At 54.8% G+C, this 22704-nt stretch overlaps 6 protein-coding genes across 6 annotated transcripts; 3 read left to right on the forward strand and 3 right to left on the reverse strand.

Moving 5' to 3' along the window:
- Positions 1-3889: 3889 nt before the first annotated feature.
- On the forward strand, positions 3890-6542 carry CCOS01_07480 (transcription initiation factor TFIID subunit A; the record flags this gene model as incomplete). Its single annotated transcript, XM_060455645.1, has 3 exons — positions 3890-5914; positions 5973-6226; positions 6275-6542. The coding sequence occupies 3 exons, from the start codon at positions 3890-3892 to the stop codon at positions 6540-6542; spliced, it is 2547 nt and encodes an 848-aa protein (XP_060313537.1).
- Positions 6543-7846: 1304 nt separating this feature from the next.
- Positions 7847-9711, forward strand: CCOS01_07481 (uncharacterized protein; the record flags this gene model as incomplete). The annotated part of the gene is made up of 3 exons (XM_060455646.1): positions 7847-8105; positions 8186-9510; positions 9568-9711. The coding sequence occupies 3 exons, from the start codon at positions 7847-7849 to the stop codon at positions 9709-9711; spliced, it is 1728 nt and encodes a 575-aa protein (XP_060313538.1).
- An 814-nt stretch (positions 9712-10525) lies between these two features.
- CCOS01_07482 (LysM domain-containing protein) lies at positions 10526-15707 on the reverse strand (the record flags this gene model as incomplete). Its single annotated transcript, XM_060455647.1, has 2 exons — positions 10526-15470; positions 15553-15707. 2 exons carry the CDS (start codon positions 15705-15707, stop codon positions 10526-10528), a joined length of 5100 nt encoding a protein of 1699 aa, XP_060313539.1.
- Positions 15708-16991: 1284 nt separating this feature from the next.
- Positions 16992-18488, forward strand: CCOS01_07483 (uncharacterized protein; the record flags this gene model as incomplete). The annotated part of the gene is made up of 4 exons (XM_060455648.1): positions 16992-17379; positions 17445-17562; positions 17634-17993; positions 18047-18488. 4 exons carry the CDS (start codon positions 16992-16994, stop codon positions 18486-18488), a joined length of 1308 nt encoding a protein of 435 aa, XP_060313540.1.
- Positions 18489-18726: 238 nt separating this feature from the next.
- On the reverse strand, positions 18727-19488 carry CCOS01_07484 (uncharacterized protein; the record flags this gene model as incomplete). The annotated part of the gene is made up of 1 exon (XM_060455649.1): positions 18727-19488. The coding sequence occupies one exon, from the start codon at positions 19486-19488 to the stop codon at positions 18727-18729; it is 762 nt and encodes a 253-aa protein (XP_060313541.1).
- Positions 19489-19955: 467 nt separating this feature from the next.
- CCOS01_07485 (binuclear zinc transcription factor) lies at positions 19956-22103 on the reverse strand (the record flags this gene model as incomplete). The annotated part of the gene is made up of 6 exons (XM_060455650.1): positions 19956-20066; positions 20140-20856; positions 20954-21256; positions 21335-21551; positions 21616-21884; positions 22053-22103. 6 exons carry the CDS (start codon positions 22101-22103, stop codon positions 19956-19958), a joined length of 1668 nt encoding a protein of 555 aa, XP_060313542.1.
- Between the last annotated feature and the right edge of the window lie 601 nt (positions 22104-22704).

The raw sequence follows: 22704 nt of genomic DNA on the forward strand, positions 1-22704 counted from the left end.
TGGCTGCTATATTGCTTGAATTCCCACCGATCGACCCTTTGCGCTGACTAGCAGAGGGGATGGGAATCGAACGTGATATGACGGCCAGACGGTTGATGGTCGAGCGAAAGGTAGACCCAAGTCAACCACAAGAAGAGAAGAGGGGAGAGGGGAAACGAGAAAAAAGATTTTCTAATAGTCTGTGGGATGGGGAGAGAATTAAGAATTAAAAGAAGTCATTGCACATGTGCGCTGCAGCTCTGCGGCATGCCCATGCCCATGCCATTCCATGCAGCAAAGAAACTCCATCCCTTGGTCACCTAAGGTAAGGTAAGGTAGAGAAAGAGGGAGAGCCTCTTCTCGCCCACTTGCTGCAAGTTGCAACTGGTGCTGCTAGAGCTGTGTGGGTGCCCGCCAGCTGCTTTACTGCGGTGTAATCTCATTGCTGGCGCGAGTGCTCCTGTGAAGGACTCCATAGTGCCACTCCTGGATATTGTAACCCTCGTGGAGTTCTTCCTATCAGAAGTAAAAGTCTGGTCTAGCCGGCGGTTCCTCTTTTGCGCATTCTCGCGGGGCGCAAAGTTGGACTTTGGGCAGCAATGCTCCAGGACTCCCCCGGTCTAACCGTGTGTCCCGCAGCGGCGTCGAGAGAATTTCATGTGTGTGTGTGTGTGTGTGTGTGTGTGTGTGTGTGTGCTCTCGCGCATTTGCGGATACCGCAGCGGCGTACGGGCTGACTGGACCGGGGCCGCCATGGCTTGACTGGTTGCTCGGCTGGAATGGGCTGGGTTGGGGGTTATGAACGGTATCAAGCGAAGGAGGACGTCCAATGCGCGAGGGTTGAGAGGGCGTGATGCGAAGGAGGGGTAATGGAGGGGTGTGGCTGTGGATAGGCGCCAGATCGCCGACTATTGGCGATTCTTGATCGGCCTCTTTTTTTCTTTGCTGGAGCCCTATTTGGCCTGTCAAGCCTTTCTCCCATAGCCTGTTGGATAATAACACTTCACGCTTTGGTGGGGTTCTGGTCCTGGTCTAGGTCTAGAGTCTAGACTGATTATTGTCCTCGCCATTGACTGTGCCTGGTCCTTGCGAAGCTTGATACTCAGTTCAACGTCTGTTCTGTGGTGTAATATGGAAGTCTGACAGCGTGTGAGGGCATGTTTCGTCAACGTCCACAGAGCATGACGCTGTCCCTTCTTGGGACAATGCTGCGCGTGTCTTTAAGAGACTGGCTGATGGATACGACCGGTAAGGATACATGCCTCTCGCTGAAGACGGCAGCAAGGTATCGAGCCTCAGTACCTAGGCTCTGGCCATAGGTACCTGTCCAGGAGCAGAAGGAGACCTGATAGGCGTGGGAAAATCCATAAGACTGCTGTGAACGATTAGAAGATTTCAAGAATTAGAAGAGGGATGGCTGTGTGACAGCACTTGTGCCCAATCATCGGTGGCCCAGAATGCCTAGGGCGTTTTCAACGGCTTGCAGTCTTTTCTGCAGCATGGCGCCACGACAAGTTCCCTCTTCCTCGAGCCACCGCATAGCTGCAGCAAAGAGCCTAAGAGCCTCAAGGACTACGTGTGAGTTCGAACAAAACGAAAGGGAATATGAAAACGGCGGAATTGATTGACTGAGAAAAATGACTTCTTGTGTACTGTATTCGTAGGTAGTCTGAGCCGCTCTTGAGGTGTGATGGAGGGGTGGATGTGACGAGGGGCAGGATGCATCATGCTCGTGGCCGGGTCAGATTTGTGGAGAGGAAGAAAAAGAAGGCGGTCAGAATGCACACGCCCGCCACCCTTAGACTCTGAGCCGTAGACGGAAGGACCAGAAACGAAAACTGACAGGAGCGATAGTAACGTAAGGTAAGGTAGGAGAAAGAGCAGGAGCGGCCACCACAGTCGTCAGTGCCTTCCTGCTTCTTTCCGTCTCTTTCCAATTCCATGGTAACACAACAGCGCACATGTCGCAGGGTGGGAAGGTGGGAAGGTGGGAAGATGCCGCCGTAACTGGAAGTCGCGACTTGCAAATTACAATTCCATTTCCTGCGGTGAAATTCTAGAAGGCAAGCCAACACGGCCAAGTGCATGAAACGGCAACTTTGCGTCGGGCCTCGACGCTGTGTCACTCATATCCCGTCCAAAACGGCACTTGCTCGCAGCTCTGGGGGTTTTGTTAGTCAAGTCCTGCCTGCCATCCTGCCCACATCATTGGGAATATCATCACCAATACAGCCAGCCACCTGGCACTGCCATCATCCATCACTATCGTCATCTCGGAACGCCTGCGCGAATCACCAAATTCTTGCAGTCGTGTTTTACAAGTACTTCTCCGTCCACAGTAGACCTAGTCTCTAGACCACAGCACCCTTGAAGAGACTGGGATGCATGGGTGGGCACTGGGCAGTTCCTAGACTGGCATGGCTCCCTGCAGCCCAACGCTGACGGACCCTCTTCTTAGCCTTTCTTCCATTCCTTGCTGGACGAGAAGAATCCTCATTTCCAGCGGCAAGGCCCGATTACATTGGATTTGTTTGCTTCGCTGACAACAGCCGGTTCTTTCTTACCCCAGTAGCCTTGTTGCTACTCGGCTCAGTGAGTGCTGATAAACGTGGGATCAAGTAAGGTAGACTGTGTATCCTATCATTCCATTGGTGAGATGTGATATACCCTAAAGACTCGCAGAGTCCAGACTGATTTCCCAGATCCTCGAGGGGTTTCTTCCAGGAGCACGAAAAAGGCATCGTCGTCCTTCCTTCCGCGTTAGGGCATGACCCCCCTTCTTCCCACCTCTTCGTCTATGCACTGCATCGTCAACTTGCGCAAGTGTGCATTTGGGAGTTCGCGCCAGAGTGGACAATCCAACGACCCAAAGGCCCCCGTTCATCTGCAGGTCCGACGGGCCTTTCCCGCAGGAAGACCGACCTGAGAGCAACTCCACGTGTGGCTGTCGATGGTGGGCTGGTGGTGTGCGTGCGAGGGCCCCATGTCTTGTTCGAGAAGCCTGCTTTTTGTGGAAGAACAAGGAACCTTTGCCTTGCTAATTGAGGCTCTGCGATTCTGCAACCAAATTGGTGTCTTTTGGGTCCCAGCGGAGCAGAGGGATATTTGCAATTTGCGTCCATCGGACAAGAATGAGACCTGGTGGTGATGCTTACATTTTGAGATTCGTAAAGGGCACTTTCCCGCCAACAAACGAGTTGCCCCCATCGACCTGCTTAATATACGTAGACTTTTGCTATATATGGGTAGCTTTTCAAGACTTTGAAAGGGGCTGGGTGAATTTATGAGGCAGGCCGGGAGCTCTTCAAGAGATCTTCAAAGCGAGATATTACTTCTGTTGATAGGCACTTGCATAGCAAGGTACTTACTTACCTTAGCCGCGCACCTACAAGAGACTCTTTTTGTGTTCTAATCATCTGCTTCAAGGAATTCAGCCATCACACGGACAGTAAGATTCGTCAAAAAAGAAAAAAAAAAGATTTCCCTCGAGACCTTGATAATGTTTGCAATATCCAGTCATTTTATACCTTGCAACCCTGTGGGAAGCTCCCAAGGTCGACCAGGTTTGTCACGAGGTAAGGCAGCTGGTGTTGGTGGAAGGAGGCGCCTGCCACCTGTTTGAGCCTTGAGCTCCAAAGTCAGAGCGCGTCGATGCAACATCCAATCATTGCTCTCCTCTCAGCCCCACACGGAACTTTCCAGCTACGCGTGCTTCGACGCAACTACACTTCTTAACCATCCGTCAGAAACATTAACGCTCTCTTGGTCGACACATCTTCCGTCACCAACAGGGTGTAGAACATTAGTTGTATCATTCAAACTTTTTCTCCGATCGAATACTAAACTCTCGAATACTGTCCAAGTTGTCCCCATCTTACCGCCGAATCCGATAACCGTAAGAACCGCGACGATGAACAATCAAGGCCAGCCTGGCCAGGCCGCCGCCGGTCAAACTGTGCCTAGTGCGCGACAGCCACCCATGTATCGACCCGAGATGATGCGAAACCTTCCCATTCTGAACGACGAAGAGAAGCAGAAGTATGAGAGGGGTTTGCGCCAGTTGTGGAATCATTATGAAACGCATCCTGAGGAGTCCGCTCAACATCAAGACGCCAAGAAGAAAATCCAGGACTTTACCAAGATGCTGCTTAACAAGCTCCAGCAACGCCGCATGCAGGTTCAGCAACAGCAACAGGCTCAGCAGCAAGCCGCTCAACAGCAGCAACAGGGTGGTCAACAGGCTCAACAGCAACAGAGTCAGCCAGCGCAGTCAGCTGCCCCCGCGCAACAAGCCCAGCCGGCTCAGCAACAAGCACCGGCGGCCGCCGCCAGCCAAGCGAACGTCGGAGGCGTCACTATAAAGACCGAACCGAAGACCGAGAACACGGCGACGACGACGGCAGAGCCTGCGCATGCTCCCACGCCCGCGCCCGCTCCAGCGGCGGCAGCACCGACTCCCACTGCGCCGCAGCAGGCGCCGCAGGCGACACAGTTTCCAGATCACATTCTAGCCCATATTCGACAGATGACCTTCAACCCGCCTCAGGGCATCCTAGATAAAGGCCAGGAGGCGGCTGCTCGGTGGTCCAATGACTTCAAAGCGAAATATTTGAGGGCGTTGATGCAGATGGATCAGCAGGGAATCCAGATAAGGCGGATCGATGCACACGTCAAGAATCAACAGGAGAAGGGCGCATTGGGTGCAGATGAAGCAAAGCAATTGCAAATTAGAAGGGATCATGCGCAAAAGATGCACACTGAGGCCCAGACCTTCGTCCAAAATTTCAGGAAGTCCCAGGAGGGCATCAATAAGGCGAGGGCGGCGGTGGCAGCTGCTGCCGCGGCGGGACAGACTGCGGCAAGTGCGAGCGCGGCTGCACAACAACGACCGCCTTCTCAGCAACAGCAAAACAGCCCAGCCGTCGCAGCATCGCAACCGCCCTCGACACAGCCTGGTGGTGCTCAAGCAAGCCCGGCACCGACCGCCCAAGGCACTCCGGCCACGCAAAACGCGCAGAACCCTACCACGGCAGTGAATGCCGCGATCGAGGCAGCGAAGAACCAGCAAATGACCGGCACAGCCGCCGCAGGTCAAGGCACCCCCACTCAGCAGCAACAGCAGCTGCCTCAACAACAAGTACAACAGCAACAGCTACAGCAACAACAGCAGTTGCAGCAACAACAGCAGCAGCTCCGACAGCAACAACTCCAGCAACAGCAGGCTCAGGCTGCCGCTCAAGCTGCGGCTTCCTCTGCCGCGACACCAACTACATCCCAAGCTCCTCAAGCTCAACAACCCATGGCTTCTGCGCCGCAGCAAACTATGAATCAGGGCCAACATCACCCCCCGCCAGTCAATACTGCCATCGCGTCGGTTTCCGCAGGCGGTGGACTCCCTGCGGCAGGCACACCCACCCAGCGCGTCGCGACTCCCCAGTCTGCTGCTCCTGCCGGTCCTGGTCAAGCTCTCAGCCACTCAGCCGCCGTCTCCCGCGCGAACCAGCGCAACGTCCAGACATCGGCTCCCATTCAGCAGGCCACCGGTACTCCCGGCTCGGCCGGCGCACACGCTCAGGGTGTCATGGGATCTGGAGCAGTTCCGCAACAACAACACGCGCATCCGACACAGCCAACTCAGACGTTGCAGTCTAAACTTCCGATCCCTAAGCAACTTCCAGAAAAGGCTACTTCCGTGCCTCAACCCGTTGCGATGGCGGGCGGTGCTGGCGCTGGTAGGCCTACTTACACGGGAGGTGGCGGCATTGCTGGAGGTGTCATGGGCCAGCCCGCGATTTCCAAGATCCCTGCATACGTCCATGAGGCTGAGGGCGATCACGTACTCAGCAAGAAGAAATTGGACGAGCTCGTGCGACAAGTTTGCGGCGGAAATGCCGAGGGCCAGGAGATCAACATGTTGACTCCCGAGGTCGAAGAGGTACGTGACTTATCACTGACGACCCGATGATGACAAACGTTTGCTAACTCCATTGCAGAGTGTCTTGGCCATGGCAGACAGCTTTGTCGATAACGTCCTGGAGACGGCTTGCCGCAACGCCAAAGAGCGAGGCTCAAAGGTCCTCGAGATTCGCGACATCCAGCTTGTCCTTGAACGTACTTACAATATCCGCGTCCCTGGCTACTCCTCTGACGAGCTTCGCACCGTGCGCAAGATCCAGCCCTCGACTGCCTGGATCACTAAGATGAGCGCCATCCAAGCAGCCAAGGTGACCTCGGGTAAGGGCGAGTAGTACGAACCCACCGAGAAACCGCGGCATGCTGCTGCTAGAAACCGAAGCACTGCTAGGAGAAGCACGACAAAGAGCGTCCGGTTCAATCAAGATGACGTCGGAGCACGTGCGACATCGCCGGTCAAGGCCGCCTCGTCCAAGGCGAGATCTCGTAAATCTACATCACTGGCCAAGAAGGCTTCAACCTCGAGATCTGCTCCGACTCAGACTACTGGTCCTCCCATCATGCAGTTCTCGGTTGATAGCAATACCCAGCAGGCGGACTTGTCCATGGCGACACGTATGGAGGTCAACTTTCTCCCAGCAAAGAAGTAGGCTCCTCTTCAGGAGTAAGGATGATTTGACAATGGCAAATGGATTGGTTTTCATGGGCATAACGGTATGGTTTGGGAGACATGGGAAAAGGCGTTTGAGACGGACAGCAATTGCTAGCTAACTAGCAATATCTGGTGCTGCGGTGGTCATCCATCATGGCTTTCATAGTTATGGTATACCCAAATTGTTACTCTAGTCCATTCACAGTGTTCATCTAGGTCCGTCTCAGTGTTGTGGTGTCATTAATTATGCCACAAGGAGGTAGGCCAGCAAGGTCCTCACGATGAAGGTAGCGCAGCTGGAGCCAGGTGGTGCAAAGGCGCCTCCGGTCCGATAAGACAACAGCAAGAGTAGGCACCCAGAAGCAACAGTCTGCATTCAGCTGAGCAAACGACTCAAATATGAAGGTGGCGTTGACATTCTGACGAACCTAGCGCGTGATATAGATTCAGAGGCAGAATGGTGTTTGACGGCAACAAAGGTTGCGGTGCAATGCCAATTCAGGTGATATGCCATATTGATCAGGTACTACCTATGCCTACAGCTTCGATGGCGGGATTGCGAGCTTCGGCGACGGACCCTGAATAATTACATAATTCAGGTAGCTGGGGCGTGCATAAGTGTGGCACAAAAAAAAAGGCACCACGACGACGCAGCTGAGGCAGGCACCATCGACAACGTCACTCCCGCTTTGGACCTGGTGGCCTTTGCCTCGTTCGGTGTTTGGGGGGGGGGGGGGTTGCTCCACGCTTTCAGCAGGCCCGGCAATCTCACTCGCTAAGTGATATCAAGTAGAGTGTACAAACTGCAATAGCGTAGCCCCCGCAAAGATGGCTACTTTTGCCTCTCGTTGGGTCCACAATCTTGTACCCGCTACCGAGCACCGGCTAGTGTGGTGGGTGAGGTGCTTGCCCGGTCTGTGTCGTTCCCCCCCGGCCTGGAAGCAGCAACCTAAGCCTCAGGTATTCAATCTTTGAGCTTCCATCCATCGGACCTTCCTGCATCACGAGCCAAACAGCCAAACAGCAACCACGCAATTCCATCAACGACAGCCGACTCTCACAGAGCTCCGAGATCGACTCCCGCTCGTCCTGACGCTTTTTCAACCTGTGTCACCTGACTTTCTCTTCCTCAATACCTTGCTTTCGGACGAAGCACCCGACGGGACGCCATATCTAAGCAAAACAACCCGCCCACACTCTCCTCCCCGGGCACGACTCCACGATCATATCCGACGGCTGCCATCCCCAGCAGCACTCAACACACTGCCCACAGCATATCCACGCACACCCGGTTGAGCAAAGATGCCGGGCAAAACACCTTCACGCAGCGGGAAGGATCCCCTCGAGAACGGGGTTCGTAAGAACAACAAGGATGCCGACTCAAAGAGCAAGGGCAAGAAGGGAGCAAAGGACGGCGACGAAGAGATGACTGTTGTTGTCCCTCCATCCAAGAAGGCGGCTGCTCCCCCGGCAGATGCTGACGGAGACGTTGCGATGGGTGACGAGGCTGGAGCAGATGAAGCAGAGGTCAAGGTTGACCCCGTGGTGCAGGCTGTAGCAGGTACGTCATGCTTTATCAGTTCTGAAGCTCTTGATCTGTCCGCAAACAAACCAGAAAGCTGACAGATGTCAATTCTACAGACATCAAGAGCAATTTCGCTCTGCTGGACCGCGCAGTCGCGCTCTTCGATGCCAGATTCTCCCTCCGAGCCCTGCGGTCGATTTCCACCATCCGCAAGCGCCTGACACCCGATATCATCGCCCAGGCCATTGCCCAGAGCTTCCCCGCGACCGTTGCCTCCGGAAATGTTGCCAAGCAGCTTCTGATTGCCATCGGTCGCGAGAACGTACCCCTCGGCCGCTCCAGCGGACCGGAGATGGAGGTAGACAGCGAGCCTGCGAAGACGAAGAACGGCCAGAAGAAGGAGGTGAAGGAGATCATCCCCGAGATTGACATCTTCCTCGGCATCCTGATCCAGGTCCACCTCTACGACACCAAGCAGTTCCAACACGGAGCCGAGTTCTCTAAGCAGCTCACTGACCGTATCCACACGCTTAACCGCCGTACACTAGACTCCCTTTCCGCCAAGGTCTACTTCTACTATTCAATGTTCTGCGAAAGCCTCGCTCCTCAGCCTCCTTCTCCCCAGTCTCCGGTCGTCGCTATTCGACCCACTCTCCTGGCTGCTCTGCGGACCGCCGTTCTCCGCAAGGATATCGACACGCAAGCCTCGGTCATTGTGCTTTTGCTTCGCAGCTATTTGTTGACGTCTCACATTGCGCAGGCCGACCTGCTCGTATCCCATACCCAGTTCCCCGAGAACGCAGCCAACAACCAGGTCGCACGCTTCCTGTACTACCTTGGACGCATCCGCGCCATTCAGCTGAGATACACCGAGGCACACGAGCACCTCACAGCTGCGACAAGAAAGGCTCCCTCAAGCGCCTGCGCGGTGGGCTTCTCACAGACGGCGACCAAGCTTCTGTTGGTGGTTGAATTGTTGATGGGTGATATTCCCGAGAGATCTACTTTCCGCCAGCCCACTTTGGAGCTCTCTCTGCACCCTTATTTCCTCCTTGTTCAGGCCGTCCGGGTTGGCAAGGTCCAGAACTTCGAGACCATCATTGCGGATCACGCCGACACCTTCCGCCGCGACGGCACCTACAGCCTGATCCTCCGCCTGCGCCAGAACGTCATCAAGACTGGCATCCGTATGATGTCTTTGTCGTATTCTCGCATTTCCCTGCGCGATATCTGCATCCGCCTCGACCTTGGTAGCGAAGAGTCGGCCGAGTACATTGTTGCCAAGGCCATCCGCGATGGTGTTATCGAAGCTACCTTAGATCGCGAGCATGGATACATGAAGAGCAAGGAAGTCGGCGACGTCTACGCTACGCGGGAGCCTGGTGAAGCCTTCCACGACAGAATTCGCGCATGCTTGGCTCTCCACGATGAGAGCGTCAAGGTGAGTTTTCCAGCACACTTCCATGTGAAAATACACTCTAACAATACCGTGTTTTAGGCCATGCGATTCCCCATGAACCAGCACCGCTTGGAGTTGAAGAATGCCCAGGAGGCGCGCGAACGCGAGCGTGAGATGGCCAAGGAGATACAGGAGGGAGATCTGGACGAGGACGACCTTGGCGGCGACTTTGATGGCATGTAACAACGCTATGTCTACTTGTTGTGTTATCCAAACCTTCCTACCCGGTGTGCCGACGTGCCGACCCGCAACTACAAATCCAACTAGTGGTTTAGAGACACTGCGGGCAACTTGATTTTACTGATTCGTTAATGGACGGGGGGACGGCGCTAGGGGGCGGAAGAAGGGGGGGGCCTATTAGCAATGATTCCGGATGCGATAGACAAGTTTCTCTTACGCTGGTCATGTTCTCGAAGGGTGCCTGCTGGTGCGGTAGAAAGGTGGCCCCAGCTCGGCTATGGTAATTAGCCGCCCGGCGTGTGTGTGAGCTGAGTTGCAGTGCATGCCATGCGGCTCTGTGTATTAAGTAACGCAAGACATGGAAGAGATTGCCAATTATTCGATGTCGCTTGTGAGGTGTTGTGCTCGTGAGTTTATTGTCAAGTTTGCGCGCTTGATGCACTCTGTTGAAGCCATCACGGCGAGGAAGACTTGAGCGTGTAGTAGCGGTTGTAGTTTCCTCATCGAGTATCGTGTTGAGAGAGAGAGAAAGAGAAAGAGAGAGAGTTTTCGAGGCTACTCGCTGAGGCATATCTGTCTCTCAACTATTTAATCTCAGTCTTTTGAGTCCTCACTTGGTGCCTCGAGGCAAATAGCCAAAATCACCTTACGCCACGTCAATTGACATCATGAAGCCTTTTTGTTACCTATATAGTGAATATCTAAACACATAAAATGTGGAGCAACTAATATGTCCCAAGAGAATCTGAAATAAATAGATATACAAGAATTCACAAAAAGAACACTCGATCACAAAGGCTGTCCTTCTCGAGAACCACTAGTACGCCGAGCGATTCGGATCAGTCTTCCACCTAAGGCAGTTGTTACTCCCATAACCGCCCTGCTTACCATTCTCCCCGCCGCAATTACAGCTATCGACGGGCGTCTTGAAGTAGCGCGTACACTCGTCCATGCTGAACGTCCACGAGCAGCCGTCGAGCACCTCGAAGCTGAAGCTAATCTCCTCCTGTCCAGAAAAGGGCTTGATGGACTCCTTCTTGTATCCGCCCATGAGCTGCTGCTGCCCGGCGGCGGCCCTGCCATCTAGGTCGCGGGCCTGGACGCCAACGTCGGAGCCAATGTTCTTGCAGAAGGAGTTGATGCCGTTCTGCAGCCGGATGTTGCTCATCTTGCGCCCCTCGCCGTAGCATTTCACATTGTTGTGCTTGGCGTCGGCCTGCTTGAGCGGCTTTGCTGTGGGCTGGGAAGGCTGAGTCGTCTGCGCCCTGGTGGTGGTGGTCTTCGATTCAAGCGGCTGTTCGCACATGCGCCCAAGCTCACTCAACATTGAGCCCCAGGGGAAAAACCCAGGCAGGCTCATGGTGCCGTTGTTTGAAATCTTGGGGACGTCCCATCCAGTGCCGTCACCCATCGGCATCTGTCCCGAGTCGTTGTTGTTTCCACCCCTTCCCGGGCAGTCCAACATGTCCATGTCGTAGTAACTGGGCGACTCGGCAGCCTGCCGGCACATCCAGTCCTTGAGGCGATCGTCCAGCTCTTTGTTGGGGTCTACAGCGGCGGCCATGCGCGGCCGGAGGGCTTTTGCTGGCCAGGCGCCGTTTTGCGGCGGTGGCGAGCCAGGCTCGATGGACGGAGGCTGCGTCGGATAAGGCGCTTTAGGGCTCGCCGTTGACTCCTTACCATTCGGGCCGTTGTAAATAACGACGGGCCAAGCGGCAGTCGTAGCGGGAACGGGCCAGAAGCCCTCAAAGGCTCGGCGGTTCAGGCTGCCACTGTCCCTCTTCACGTTGGAACCCCCGATGGTCATTACCTCGAAGCCCAACTTGGATAGCGTCATGGGCCGCACCGTAATTGTACTCGTCCACGCGTCCTGGCTGACGGTCATGAGTGGGTAATTGACGGTAGTAGTCGCCCCTGTATATGGCGGAATCTTGACACGACAGGGTGGCTCGCAAGAGAATTCAGGTTGTTCCATATCCCAAATAGACGGGTCAAGCCAGAGGATGTCGTTATACTGCTCTCCGTCGCTAGTGACGTCGAGCAGCGATATCTGCGACCAGAAGGGGTGCGCATCGATGTTGAGGTTGTCCTTGGCCGCAATGCCCTTGCCGTCCATAATGACCATATACTTGGCGCCTATCGTAACGAGATGCTCCCATCGCACGCTAGCATGGTTTCCCTTAAGAAGAACCAGTGCCTTCTGGCACAGCTGTCCGCCAATACAATCTTGGGCGTAGGTCGAGAACCACGAATACAGGCCAGCGCCAGCAATGACGATATCCTCGCAGCCGCGCATCACAACGGCCCACGATTCATCGCAACCACTGAACTCGTCGCCAACGGCGCAGGAGTAGTCCGGGTCACCAGGGAAGAGGCCGACGGAGCTAGCGAAAGGGGCAGGCGGGTTTGGGGTTGGCTGGTAGTACGGTGACTCTGTTTGGATCATGGCGGCGAAGACACTCGCGGCATTGTGGAAGTTGTATTGGTACATGATCGCGTGCTCCGATGCCGTGCCGTAGAGCCATGTGGGCTCGGTGCTCTCGATAAGCAGGCCGCGAGCAACGTATATCGAGTTCTGTACCATGGTGTTGTTGGCGTCTTCCAGGTCTGGGTCATCAATTAGATGGTCAGCCACCCACAGCCACATGTTCTCGAAGTATCCCGATGCGCCTGGCTTAATGTGCATCATCAGACTAGCAGCATTACAGCCCGGGGCGATGCCAGAAGCCAGAGCTGGGCACTCCGTAGGCGTCAGATCGGTGCCCGTCGCACCGCCGATCCGGACGTGGCAGTCCCAGAGGGCCGCTGATCCCTTTGCATCAGCAGCCATATTCCACTCAATGAGCACGGCGCCAGCTGTCGGGCCCTTTGTAGTAAAAATAAGGTCCTGCATCTCGACGTTGCCGACCTGGCCAGGGCGACCCACGCGAAGCATTGGGGTAGGCTTACTCTCGTCGGAGAAGGCCGGACCTTGGGCCACGATCTGCGACCACGTCTCGCCGACCATCTTGACGCCGGCTGGTACTGTCACGGTCCCCGTCAAAATATACGAGCCGGCATCGACGAATAAGATGCTGCCCTGGCTTGAATCGACGGCCAGCTGGAAGGCAGCCGTGTCGTCCGTTATGCCGTCGCCCATAGCGCCAAAGTCCCTAACGTGAAGGAAGTCGCCCACGCCGCGGTCCTCGTATTGTGGCTTGGGACGCTCATAATAGGCACCCTGAGCGTCCAGAAGCGCGCTATCTCTGCGATACTTGCCGACCTTGCCACCAGATGAGAATGAGCGTGTACCATCATCGGCTGAGCTCGAATATACGGGGCCCAGTACCCACTCGTCAAGCCTCGTAGACGCGGCCAGCAGGGTGCGGCCATTCGTGTCAGCGACGGCGGTGGTGACACCCGACATGGCGATGTTCTCGAGTACGAGACCAGTGCTTCCGGAACTTGGTTTGGATGACGGCGGCTGAATAACGACGACGGTACCGACGTTCGTGAAGGACGAATCCATAATCAGCGATGACCCTATGCTGCCGTCGGGATAATCAGGCACAAACTTGAAGCCTGTCTTCACGTCGGTCATGGTTATTGACTTCCACACCCAACCCCAGTCCCAGATAACCTGAACGCCGACGTCACAACCACTGAAGACAAGCCGCTGGGCGGTAAATTGCTGCTCGCCGCCGTACAGACAGACGTCGCCACCTACAAATGTGACGTCGGAGATGCCGCCGCCGCTGCCATTTTCGGCAAAGAGGCCCTTCTGTCCTGCACCGGCCCGCAGCTCGACGTTCTGCATACTAGTAGCCTGGGCCACCTGGTAGTGTAGGCATGCCGCCTCCTCAGAGGGCGGTGCTGGGCGGACGTCGATAATGACGTTGCGGATCTGACGATAGAAATTGGCCGTATTTACATACCACTGCTGGTCGTGCCCGTCGGCGCCAGTCCCGCCGCCTGTGTATTCGTCTGTGGAAAGCACCCCGAGACCAATGAAGGTCTTGGAGGCGACCAGCACTGGTCGGTTGATGGCATCACCGATGACCTGCGTGCCGAAGGGAAGAGGCACCGTGCTGGATATGAGATACGTGCCGGGTGGGAAGTAGACGATGGCATTCTTGACCGTCGACCCGTTGCATTTCTCACCACAACGCCGGCCATCGTTCATGGCCCGCTTGATGGCGGCAGTATCGTCAGTCACGCCGTTGCCCGTGGCGCCATAGTCGAGCACGTTGCGGAACACAGCGTACGAGGGTTCATCGCCCCAGGGGACAATGCCCTTGCGAGCGATAGACTCCATCCAGTACGAGCCGGCGGCCGCGCGGCGTGTGATGTTGCGGCTGGGAACCTTAACACCGTCCTGGGGCATATCAGCCTCGGCCTCGGCCAGGAGTGCGGCGGCCCAGGCAATCTCGTCAGTAATCTCGAGGAGCGGGGGTGGTTCGGGGTCGTCGCGGCGGGTGCGGCGGGTCTCGTTCACAATTGCTCCGCCGATGACAGTACCGGGCTTGAGTCTGTATTGATTTCGCAGTGGGCTATTCAGACGGGCCTTGTTGAGCTTGGACGAGGCCGCGATGGCGATTGTCACGATGCCACGGGCTTTTTCGAGATCACTTGACGAAGCCGCGTTTAGGAGAGGCTTTGCGCGTTCATGAATGGCTGCCGGTACCTTTTCCCCCTGCCGTTTCGGCTTCTCGAAGCGTCGCGACGTTTTATTGTTGGTGTGTAGGTCGCCTGAGCCAGCCGACCGCATCCGCAAATCAGTCATGTCCCTAAAAGTCGGCTCAGCTGTCACAGAGGAGTCGTTGAATTCGGCAGGGATATATTCGACGACACGATAATGGCCGGCGCGCATGCGCCTCAATGCCTCCTCAAAGCTGGGGCCGTACCGTGAATGGGGCACCCGCGTCGGCTCGTTCGGGTTCCCATCTTCGTCCGGGTTGGTGATATTGAGCCCGCGCTTCCTTGCTTGAGAAATGAATTCATGGTTACTATCCATGCCAGTAGTAGTATCTGTCTTGAAGACCACGGCTGCGTTGCCGTCGGGCCCCATGTCCATGGCAGCGAAGCGGAAGAAGGCAGTATCCCTCTGCGGGTTGCGGGGATCGTGCCACGTAAACTCATTGTTGCGGGCTTCGATTCTGCTGAGAAGGACGTCGCGGAGCGTCTTGTGCGATCTAGCCTGCCAGTCCTGCTCGGCCTTTACGGAAACGCGGTTACCGTTGACGACAACAGCGAAGGGGTCAAGACAGGCATGACCAGCGCACCGAGTGTTGGCAGGTTGGTTGTTAGCCCAGCCGCTGCCACCCTCGACCCAGGTAGCAGGGGGGAACTCATCGCAGGTATAGCGCATCCCGGACCTCTTGATGATGTTTTTGGTCTGACTGTCGCGTTCATGTTTGAGCATGTTTGTGTTGCCGACGGCCTCGACATCCTTGGTCCACCAGGGGCCGTCGTGGCGGAAGGGAACCTTCGTGCTCGGCTCGGGGCAGTTCCGCGCTTTACCCCAACTTTTGGGGCAAGACTTCTCCCTGCGGCCGGACTGGTGAGTCCAGCTTTCTTCACCGGTATCAAAGTCGTAGGTGAACTGGTCAGCGGGGATGGTCGTGCCAGGGTGGAGGTTCTGGCCGCGGGGGGAGCTCAGGAAGGTGTCAACGTTGTCGCAGATGTTGTTCATGTAGTAGCAATTGTAATAGAGATAGATGATTTCGGTGCGGCCAAGGTCGATAACATTACGCCAGGCGGCCCGGTTGTCAGGGACGGCCTTGCTGAGAAATTGTGAGCATGCCGTCTACCATGAGTATACTGCGGAATAGAAGGCACAGAAACAGAAGACGGAGAGAGACTCACTATCTGTAGCCATCGTATTGGATGTTGGTCGCAGGATTAGTGATACGGGTGCGGTCCAAATTCTGCAAGTACTGTGCATTTGCCTGGCTAGAGTTTTGATCTAAAGCGAGCAGAACCGAGAGGCACACAGCGAGGGCGGAATGCCGCAAAACCATGGCGATGGATGTATTTGATACTGTAGCAATCTTCGGGTGGAAGCACTAGGCGTTGCTAGATGACGGGCTTTCTGATCTTGCTCGTTCCTTGTCAGCCACGAGCTGTCGAGACGTCCAGCCTGATACCGATAACGAGACGGATGCTGGTCCTGGCTTCCTGGCCAGCCGTGCCGAGATCGAGGACATTCGCCGATATAAGTAAGCCTCCTTTTGCACATGCGCGTCTCAGCTCGGCCTTGGTTTAGGGTAGCTGAATACCTCACATCGTGTAAGTCCGGAGAGGGGAGAAATGATACTGCTGTGCCCTGTTCATTTTGCCTCCCCTCCACCTTCCAATGTCGGATTCTGCAGAGCAACCCATGTTGCGGTGCGTCCGGATAATCTTCAATCACCAACGGCGGTTGAGGCGACTGGGCAAGGGTCTTTGTCATTTCCTCGAATGCAAGGGGGAGGGGCGGGAAGGAACTTTCACAGGACATGCTTAAATTATGGCCCCATTGCTGTCCGTGCCTAGGTAGGTACCTCACTCGGCCATCCTGTTCCGCGCAAGACCCACCACTAACAGTCCTATCCGCAAGCCGGGGCAGTCTTGCCTGGTTGGCAACAACTTTGGTTGGCGGGCAGACTCGGGATAGCTACGTACATTTTAGATTGCTTCTTGGAAGTCGCGGTCCGTCCCGCTCTTTAACGGCGCAAAATGAGCCTATTGCCTAAACTGTGCCACACGAATCATCCGATTTCACCGTTTTCAACTGTAACTCCACAAGGAAGTAGTCACCCGATCAGTACTGTGCCTCATGGTTACATACTTTTATCATGACTCACCTGCTACTTATGACAAGTTCATGCTGGACTAAGATGATGAACCGTGGCACTGTCTTAAAAAGGTAGGTACGATGTTGCCTGCCCCGCCGATTCGTTGAAAGGACTGTTCAGGTGCTCCGTCGTCGAGAAGCAAAGCGGGCTCTAGGCTCTCGACTCAACACCACCAACGCCAAGATCCAAATTGCCCACAACACAAGCCAATCAACAGAGAATTGCGGAAAATCTCTTCATATCTGTCGCAGGGGAGCTCTCAGCCGTGCCGCTCGTACAGGAAATGAAGATATGCAGTGGCGGTACCGAGCGGCGCAGGGCAATGGGAGCGCGGCAAGAATGGAGGTCCTTGAGGCCGATCGAGCCCTTTTAACTATCAATCCGAACCCCCGAGGTCGAATAGGGCTCCGTTAGAACCTCCTTCTGCAGACAGACCGTTCGTACAAGCTGCAAGCACGAGAGGATACCATGGAGTCGTTCAATTTCGGTGCTGCAATCTCGCGCCCCGGTGCCGTCCTTTCGCTGGCCATGGCCTCCTCTCTTGTCTTGTCACATCTCTCCTCAGCTCAAGATGGGAAGTCATGCCAGCCTTATACTTGGGATTCCCTTTCTCAGATGCGCATTGCCGCGGCCGATGACGACTCCGGGCCAACTGAAGGTACCCTTATCATCGTTAACCCGGGCGAGGTCAACTGCCGGTACTGGACCGATACCCCAAAAGATGTTAGCTATTACACATGTTCGGAGCTTGCTCAGCGCTACGATATGCCCAGCGACCTTTTCTTCACTTTGAACCCAAGTCTTGATAGGGACTGCGGTAACATCAAGCCCCAAACCGAGTACTGCGTCTCAGGATGTGAGTGCCTACTACCACTAGGCGCGAATATGCGTTTCATGATATCGACTAACTATTTGACCTAGTTATTGAGCCCATTAGGGCTGTTGATGGTCTCTGCGACCCTCGTCATAACAACGCTACCTGTCTCGGAACCGACAAGCAGTGCTGCAACGCGGAGACGTGGACCTGCGGCGATTCGACGTATGTGGCCGTACCCCAATGTGATGAATTACCTTAGCTACAAGAGATTAACACGACATATTGACCCCTAGCGAGGACTGCGCCCCTGGAACCTGCTACGAGGGCGACTGCGTGGGCGATACTGTCTATAGCACCGACGGTACATGTGGACAGGACTACGGCTTCCGCGTCTGCGCTGGCCGCTGGGGAAGTTGCTGCAGCCTAGACGGTCGATGCGGCACGGGCGACGCTTTCTGTGGTCTCTTTGCCTGCCAGGATGGGGACTGCGACATTTGGAAGCAGGACGAACAGCCGGCCGGCACAAAGTGGACGAAAGACGGTACCTGCGGTGGCGCGGAGGGAATGAGGTGCTCGGCCGAGTGGGGGAGGTGCTGCAACGTGAACGGTATTTGCGGTGAGAAGCCTGCCGACTGTCATATTGAGAGAGGGTGGTGAGTCTCGAATTCCATCTTTGGCCAATGTGGTAAAACTGACGTCCACGCAGCCAGGACGGGTTTGGAATCTGTGCCTCGACTTCGACATCTCCCGTGTCCACACTCACATCCGCTTCGTCCACGCCTGCGGTCATTTCGACGTCCACGGTCCCAGGAACCTCGACTCTGGGGACCACCGGGACCTCTGTGACAACCACAAGCACCTCCACAGCGGCTCCCTTTCCTGCCTGTACCGGCGGCTCGAACGCGATAGGTATCACAGAAAACCTCAAGGGCCTGTGTTCATACAGCTGTGACTTCAATCACTGTCCTGCTGGTGCATGCGTCTGCACGGGGTCCGCCTCAGAGCCGGCTGACGGTATACCGGAACTGACAGGGCGCCACGGCTGTCCAGATGATAATGTCACTGAGAATCTAGCCTATTATGAGGACCTCTGCGAGTTTACTTGTAGCCACGGATATTGCCCGTCCGGTGCCTGCAAGTACTGTTGAGACAGGTTATTGAAGCGATTGCTTGATGCCCTTCGGTAGTAAGGCTCTGGAGTTGTGGGGAGCTGGACCTTCTAGACCTTCTACACAAGCTGTGAGCCATCGCAGTAAATGAGCAAGTATCACACATTTGTGCTGGAACTCTCATCTTTCAATATTTTAGTTATCGTGGGCTAGGAAAATGGGAAAAGTGCGATGAATAATGGAATACACATGTACACAGCAGATGAACCAGCCTATCTCAATTTCCCCCTTCTTGGCGGAGCCTTTCCAGCTCACGTATTCGAGCCGCAGATCTCGCCTTCATTCTCTCCATGACTTGTCGCGAGGCCTCCTGGTCCTCAGCTAAGGTCATTTCGACCGCTCGCGGTGGGCTGGGCTTTCTGTGCCATTGAGCCCACCCGTCTTCAGTCCCGATTCTAATCGGCCCACCGAACAAATGGACGGCCAAACTGGTTTCGGACGTCCACAAAACCTTCCCCGCCTGGCGTTCGAGCTTTCCCAAGGCGTCTAGAATCCTCTCGCGCATGCCCATGAGCCACGGGTGCACGACAGAGATGTACTCGTGTATCGTGAGAAAGGTACCCGCCGTCGTCACCTCAAGCTGAACGTCTTTAGCCCGGGGCCGGTTGGGATCCGTCAAGGTATCTGCAACGCAGTAGCGATTCAACTCGACCCAGAGCTCTTCCCATGAGTCGAGTGCCTCGACTCGGACGGTGACGGTTGTGACGGGGGGCGCCATGAGAGACTCTTGCGATACAGGGTGCCAGCTCGGCTCGAGACCGCTCGCAGATTCTTCGGCAGATATAGGGCGAAAGTAGGGCTCCATCACGTCCCCTGGCTCGTAATAGTGGTTTGGCGTGACCTGAATTGCGCTCTCGAGAGGGCCATTGAGCGTCCAGAAAAGTCGCTTGGTGGCTGGTGTGAGCATTTTGAAGTCCGGGTACTCAGGGAGGATTCTCTCCAGCAGGGTGGCGACGGAGGGCTCTGTCCATTCCTCCATGATTTAGTTTCGCGTACGTTTGTGTGAGTGTGTGAGTGTGTGTGAATATTTGTGTATGATCTGAAGCGAGTTGGTTTACAGATGAACAGGAAGGGAAGTGGTGTAAACGGACCGTTTTGTATTAGGTAAAAGTCCGCTAGCCTTCTTGGGACACCGTTATGCGAAGCGCCAAGCACGATACATACTGCGAGAAACGGTGGAAACAGAATCTGGCATTAACAACTTACAAGTGATTTGGCCGCCCCTCAACGCGCAAATCAGCGTTTAAAGTCTTGTATTACTGCTTGATGTATTGCCTGCCAATTCTTGAAATGCGAATTGACGGCGTAGCCTTTAGATACCTGAAGCGATGCAATTTGCAGGCATTCGACTTTTTACAATATTGAGGGCTACCAACATAACGATGGTCCTTCATAAGCTAGTTTTCAAGAGCAGAGCCATTGCGGTTCAGCTACTAATCAGGCATTTTAGTGTGCTGCATCGTCCGCGGTCTTGACCTGGTACACAAAGTTGGAGGATGAAGACAACCCCTTTGCCATGATAGGTTCCATATCAAGGCCTGGTGACAATTCAGTTGCCTACAAAATCTGAATCAGTACAGTCTTGTGAGGGATTTCCGGGTGGGGGGAAAAGGGCTTTGCGAATGCTTACCTTGTCAACTACCTCGGATTCGAGACCTCGCTGTCGCATATCCACCGCGAGCTGAACTGCTGTAGACTTCGTGACGGGATTATTCCACGCCTTGGCGGCTAGTATGATGATGCGAAGGATAAAATCAAGGTTATCCTGCCGTCGATAGTCTTGGGCGGACGTATCCCAGTTTTCGAGGAACACGAGAGAGGCTGTGTATATGGAGAAGGTCATCATGGGATTCTTGAGCGTCTGCGTGATATCAGGCATCATTCGGATGATGTTCAGAATCTCTTCGGCGGCGCAAATCAATCTCGCCTGGCTCTGCTTCGCCATGTGCTCCGGCAGTCCGGACGACTCTATCCTGGCGAGAGCTGCTCTATGTAGCAAAATGACCGACGTGTGGATGATGGCGTTGACAAAGGTGGCGTTGCGGCTTTGGATATTCCGGGGGAGCGTCAGGTCGTCCGGGAGGGCGGCAAGGAGACCTACTAGGTCGTTGTCGATCTCACGGTGGCGTTTCCAGTTCCGACTTGTACGTGGGTCGGTGAGGCCATCGTCTGGTAATGTCCGTGTCGAGTGCTGAAAGGCTTGGAAGAAGCATGCCGCGGCCAGGACCCGTCCTGCAAAGGCGGAGAAGTCGCGGCCTTCTTGTAGGAGAATGCTCGTCAGAGGGCTCGTCTGCTCCTCGACGCCTGTTTCAAATGCCGTTTCTGACGCAGGGAGATGTGTAGTAATCTGCAAAAAGTTATGTGAGCACGAACGGTCAGACCTTAGGTATCATGTCTTCTCCAACGAGGTAGGTACGGTACGGCGTTAGATGCTGTTTACTTACATCTTGCTGGTTGATCATTACCGGCCAGCCCGTGCTACCGCTAACCAACCGATCCGAGCAGTAAATTACCCACCATGTCCTCCGCCTCTCCTCTGCCTCAGACCAGTCCTGTGGAGGTGGAAGCAAAGACATCGCATCGACGCCTTCCCCGTCAACCCGGTGAAGGCCGAGCATCTGACCGATCCTAATGGCTCGACAAAGACTCATTGAAGCCTGCGCAAAGTAGAGTTGCTGGGCTTCAAAGTTGGCGATCAGTGTCCAGCACTGAGCATGTGCTACAGTAGCAAAGAACTGTCCATCACCCTTTTTTTGGGTTGTGTCAGCAACACGGTCAAGCTAGAATTCGCCGATACCTCGGTAAAAAAGGGCCGCACAACTCACTCTCATTTCATCGGCTTCTACATATGCCTTTGCGCGATGGTAGAACGGCATGGCGAGCTGCCTGTGAGTCTTGGTTACTTCTGCGCCGGAGGCCATGACGATGTATTGTAGGCACATTGGAGGCTGCATATGAGGCGGCAAGTACAATGACATGGTATACCGAGTTGGGTGCAGCATTGGCGCAGCGTATTGCCATTTTTCAAAGTAGGTCCTCGTTCTGCCGGTAGAGTTAGAAACGTGATGACTTCAATCATCTCAAACCAATTAGTGACAGTTCTCACAGAAACTCAATGACGTCTTGAGACGGTGATTGCTCAAAAAGCCCGAGGGAGAGTAAATCTGTGAAAGACGTCTTGTCGTTTAGTGGGGGTTGATTTTGATCTGGAGTACCGCTGGTAGATGTCGTCGCATACGGCAAATCTCTCGTCAAGCAATCGGCACTCTCGCCGGCAATTTGCTGAGGCGGACTTTCGTCATTTTCAGAGGCAGAAGGGTTGTCTCCGGTCTTTGCCAGTCGCTCAAGTTGCTCTATAAGAATAAGAGTGTAAGACTAACTGGTTCCAAGGAACATCATTGCCACAAATCCAGTGTGATTGTACGCGGTAAAAACAGAACTGACGTACCTAATTTAGCCTCTAGCTCATGCACGCGTTTCCTCCTGCCGACATTCGCTCTTCTCGACTGTGGATAGTCGCAGCTGTCCCCAAGCCTCGCGCACCGTCCACAGCGCGGGCGGGCGCGATCGCACCTGAGTTTTCGTGTTCGACATTGCGTGCATGAGAATTGGTTGGCGGGAGCATCATTCCCCTTCTGCGATTGCATATTTTCCCTTAGGGTGTCGAAAGATACAGCGCCAAAGAAGAGCGGCGGCTCTTAACCGGTAGACCATCGCCATTATGTTCATCGTGGCAGATTTGCAAGAGTCCAACAAAAGGTTACACTGCTTACATAATTACTCTACCACACGAGTAATGCACAAGACTAGGTTCCTCTACGTAAGGGGGACTGCCTATTTGAAGGTGGAATGTCATTCGACGTTTGCGTACGGCCGGTCTCCGATCAAGTGCGAGCCGCTAAGGGCCCCATATTTCCCGCTGTATTCGACCAATCTTTACGGAATACGAGAGCGAGGAGGAGCCCCGTCCGGGACCGAAGTTTTGCCCTGTACCCGGGCAGCGCCCCGGACTTGATAATTAGCACTCTCGGCGGATGCCGTTCTTATCATGAGGTCGTAGCAGTGCAGCGTTTGCAGACGTTGTATCTATACCATGGCCAACATGTGGAACGATCGCACCCTATCATGGTGCGAGCGTTTACCCTTGTTCTGAATATTTTGGCGCCTACGATGTTATTTCTGGCTTCATCCAGGT

Source organism: Colletotrichum costaricense, assembly GCF_030867565.1.
Source record: "Colletotrichum costaricense strain IMI 309622 chromosome Unknown Scaffold_7.1, whole genome shotgun sequence".
In the NCBI taxonomy this organism is placed as follows: Eukaryota; Fungi; Ascomycota; class Sordariomycetes; order Glomerellales; family Glomerellaceae; genus Colletotrichum; species Colletotrichum costaricense.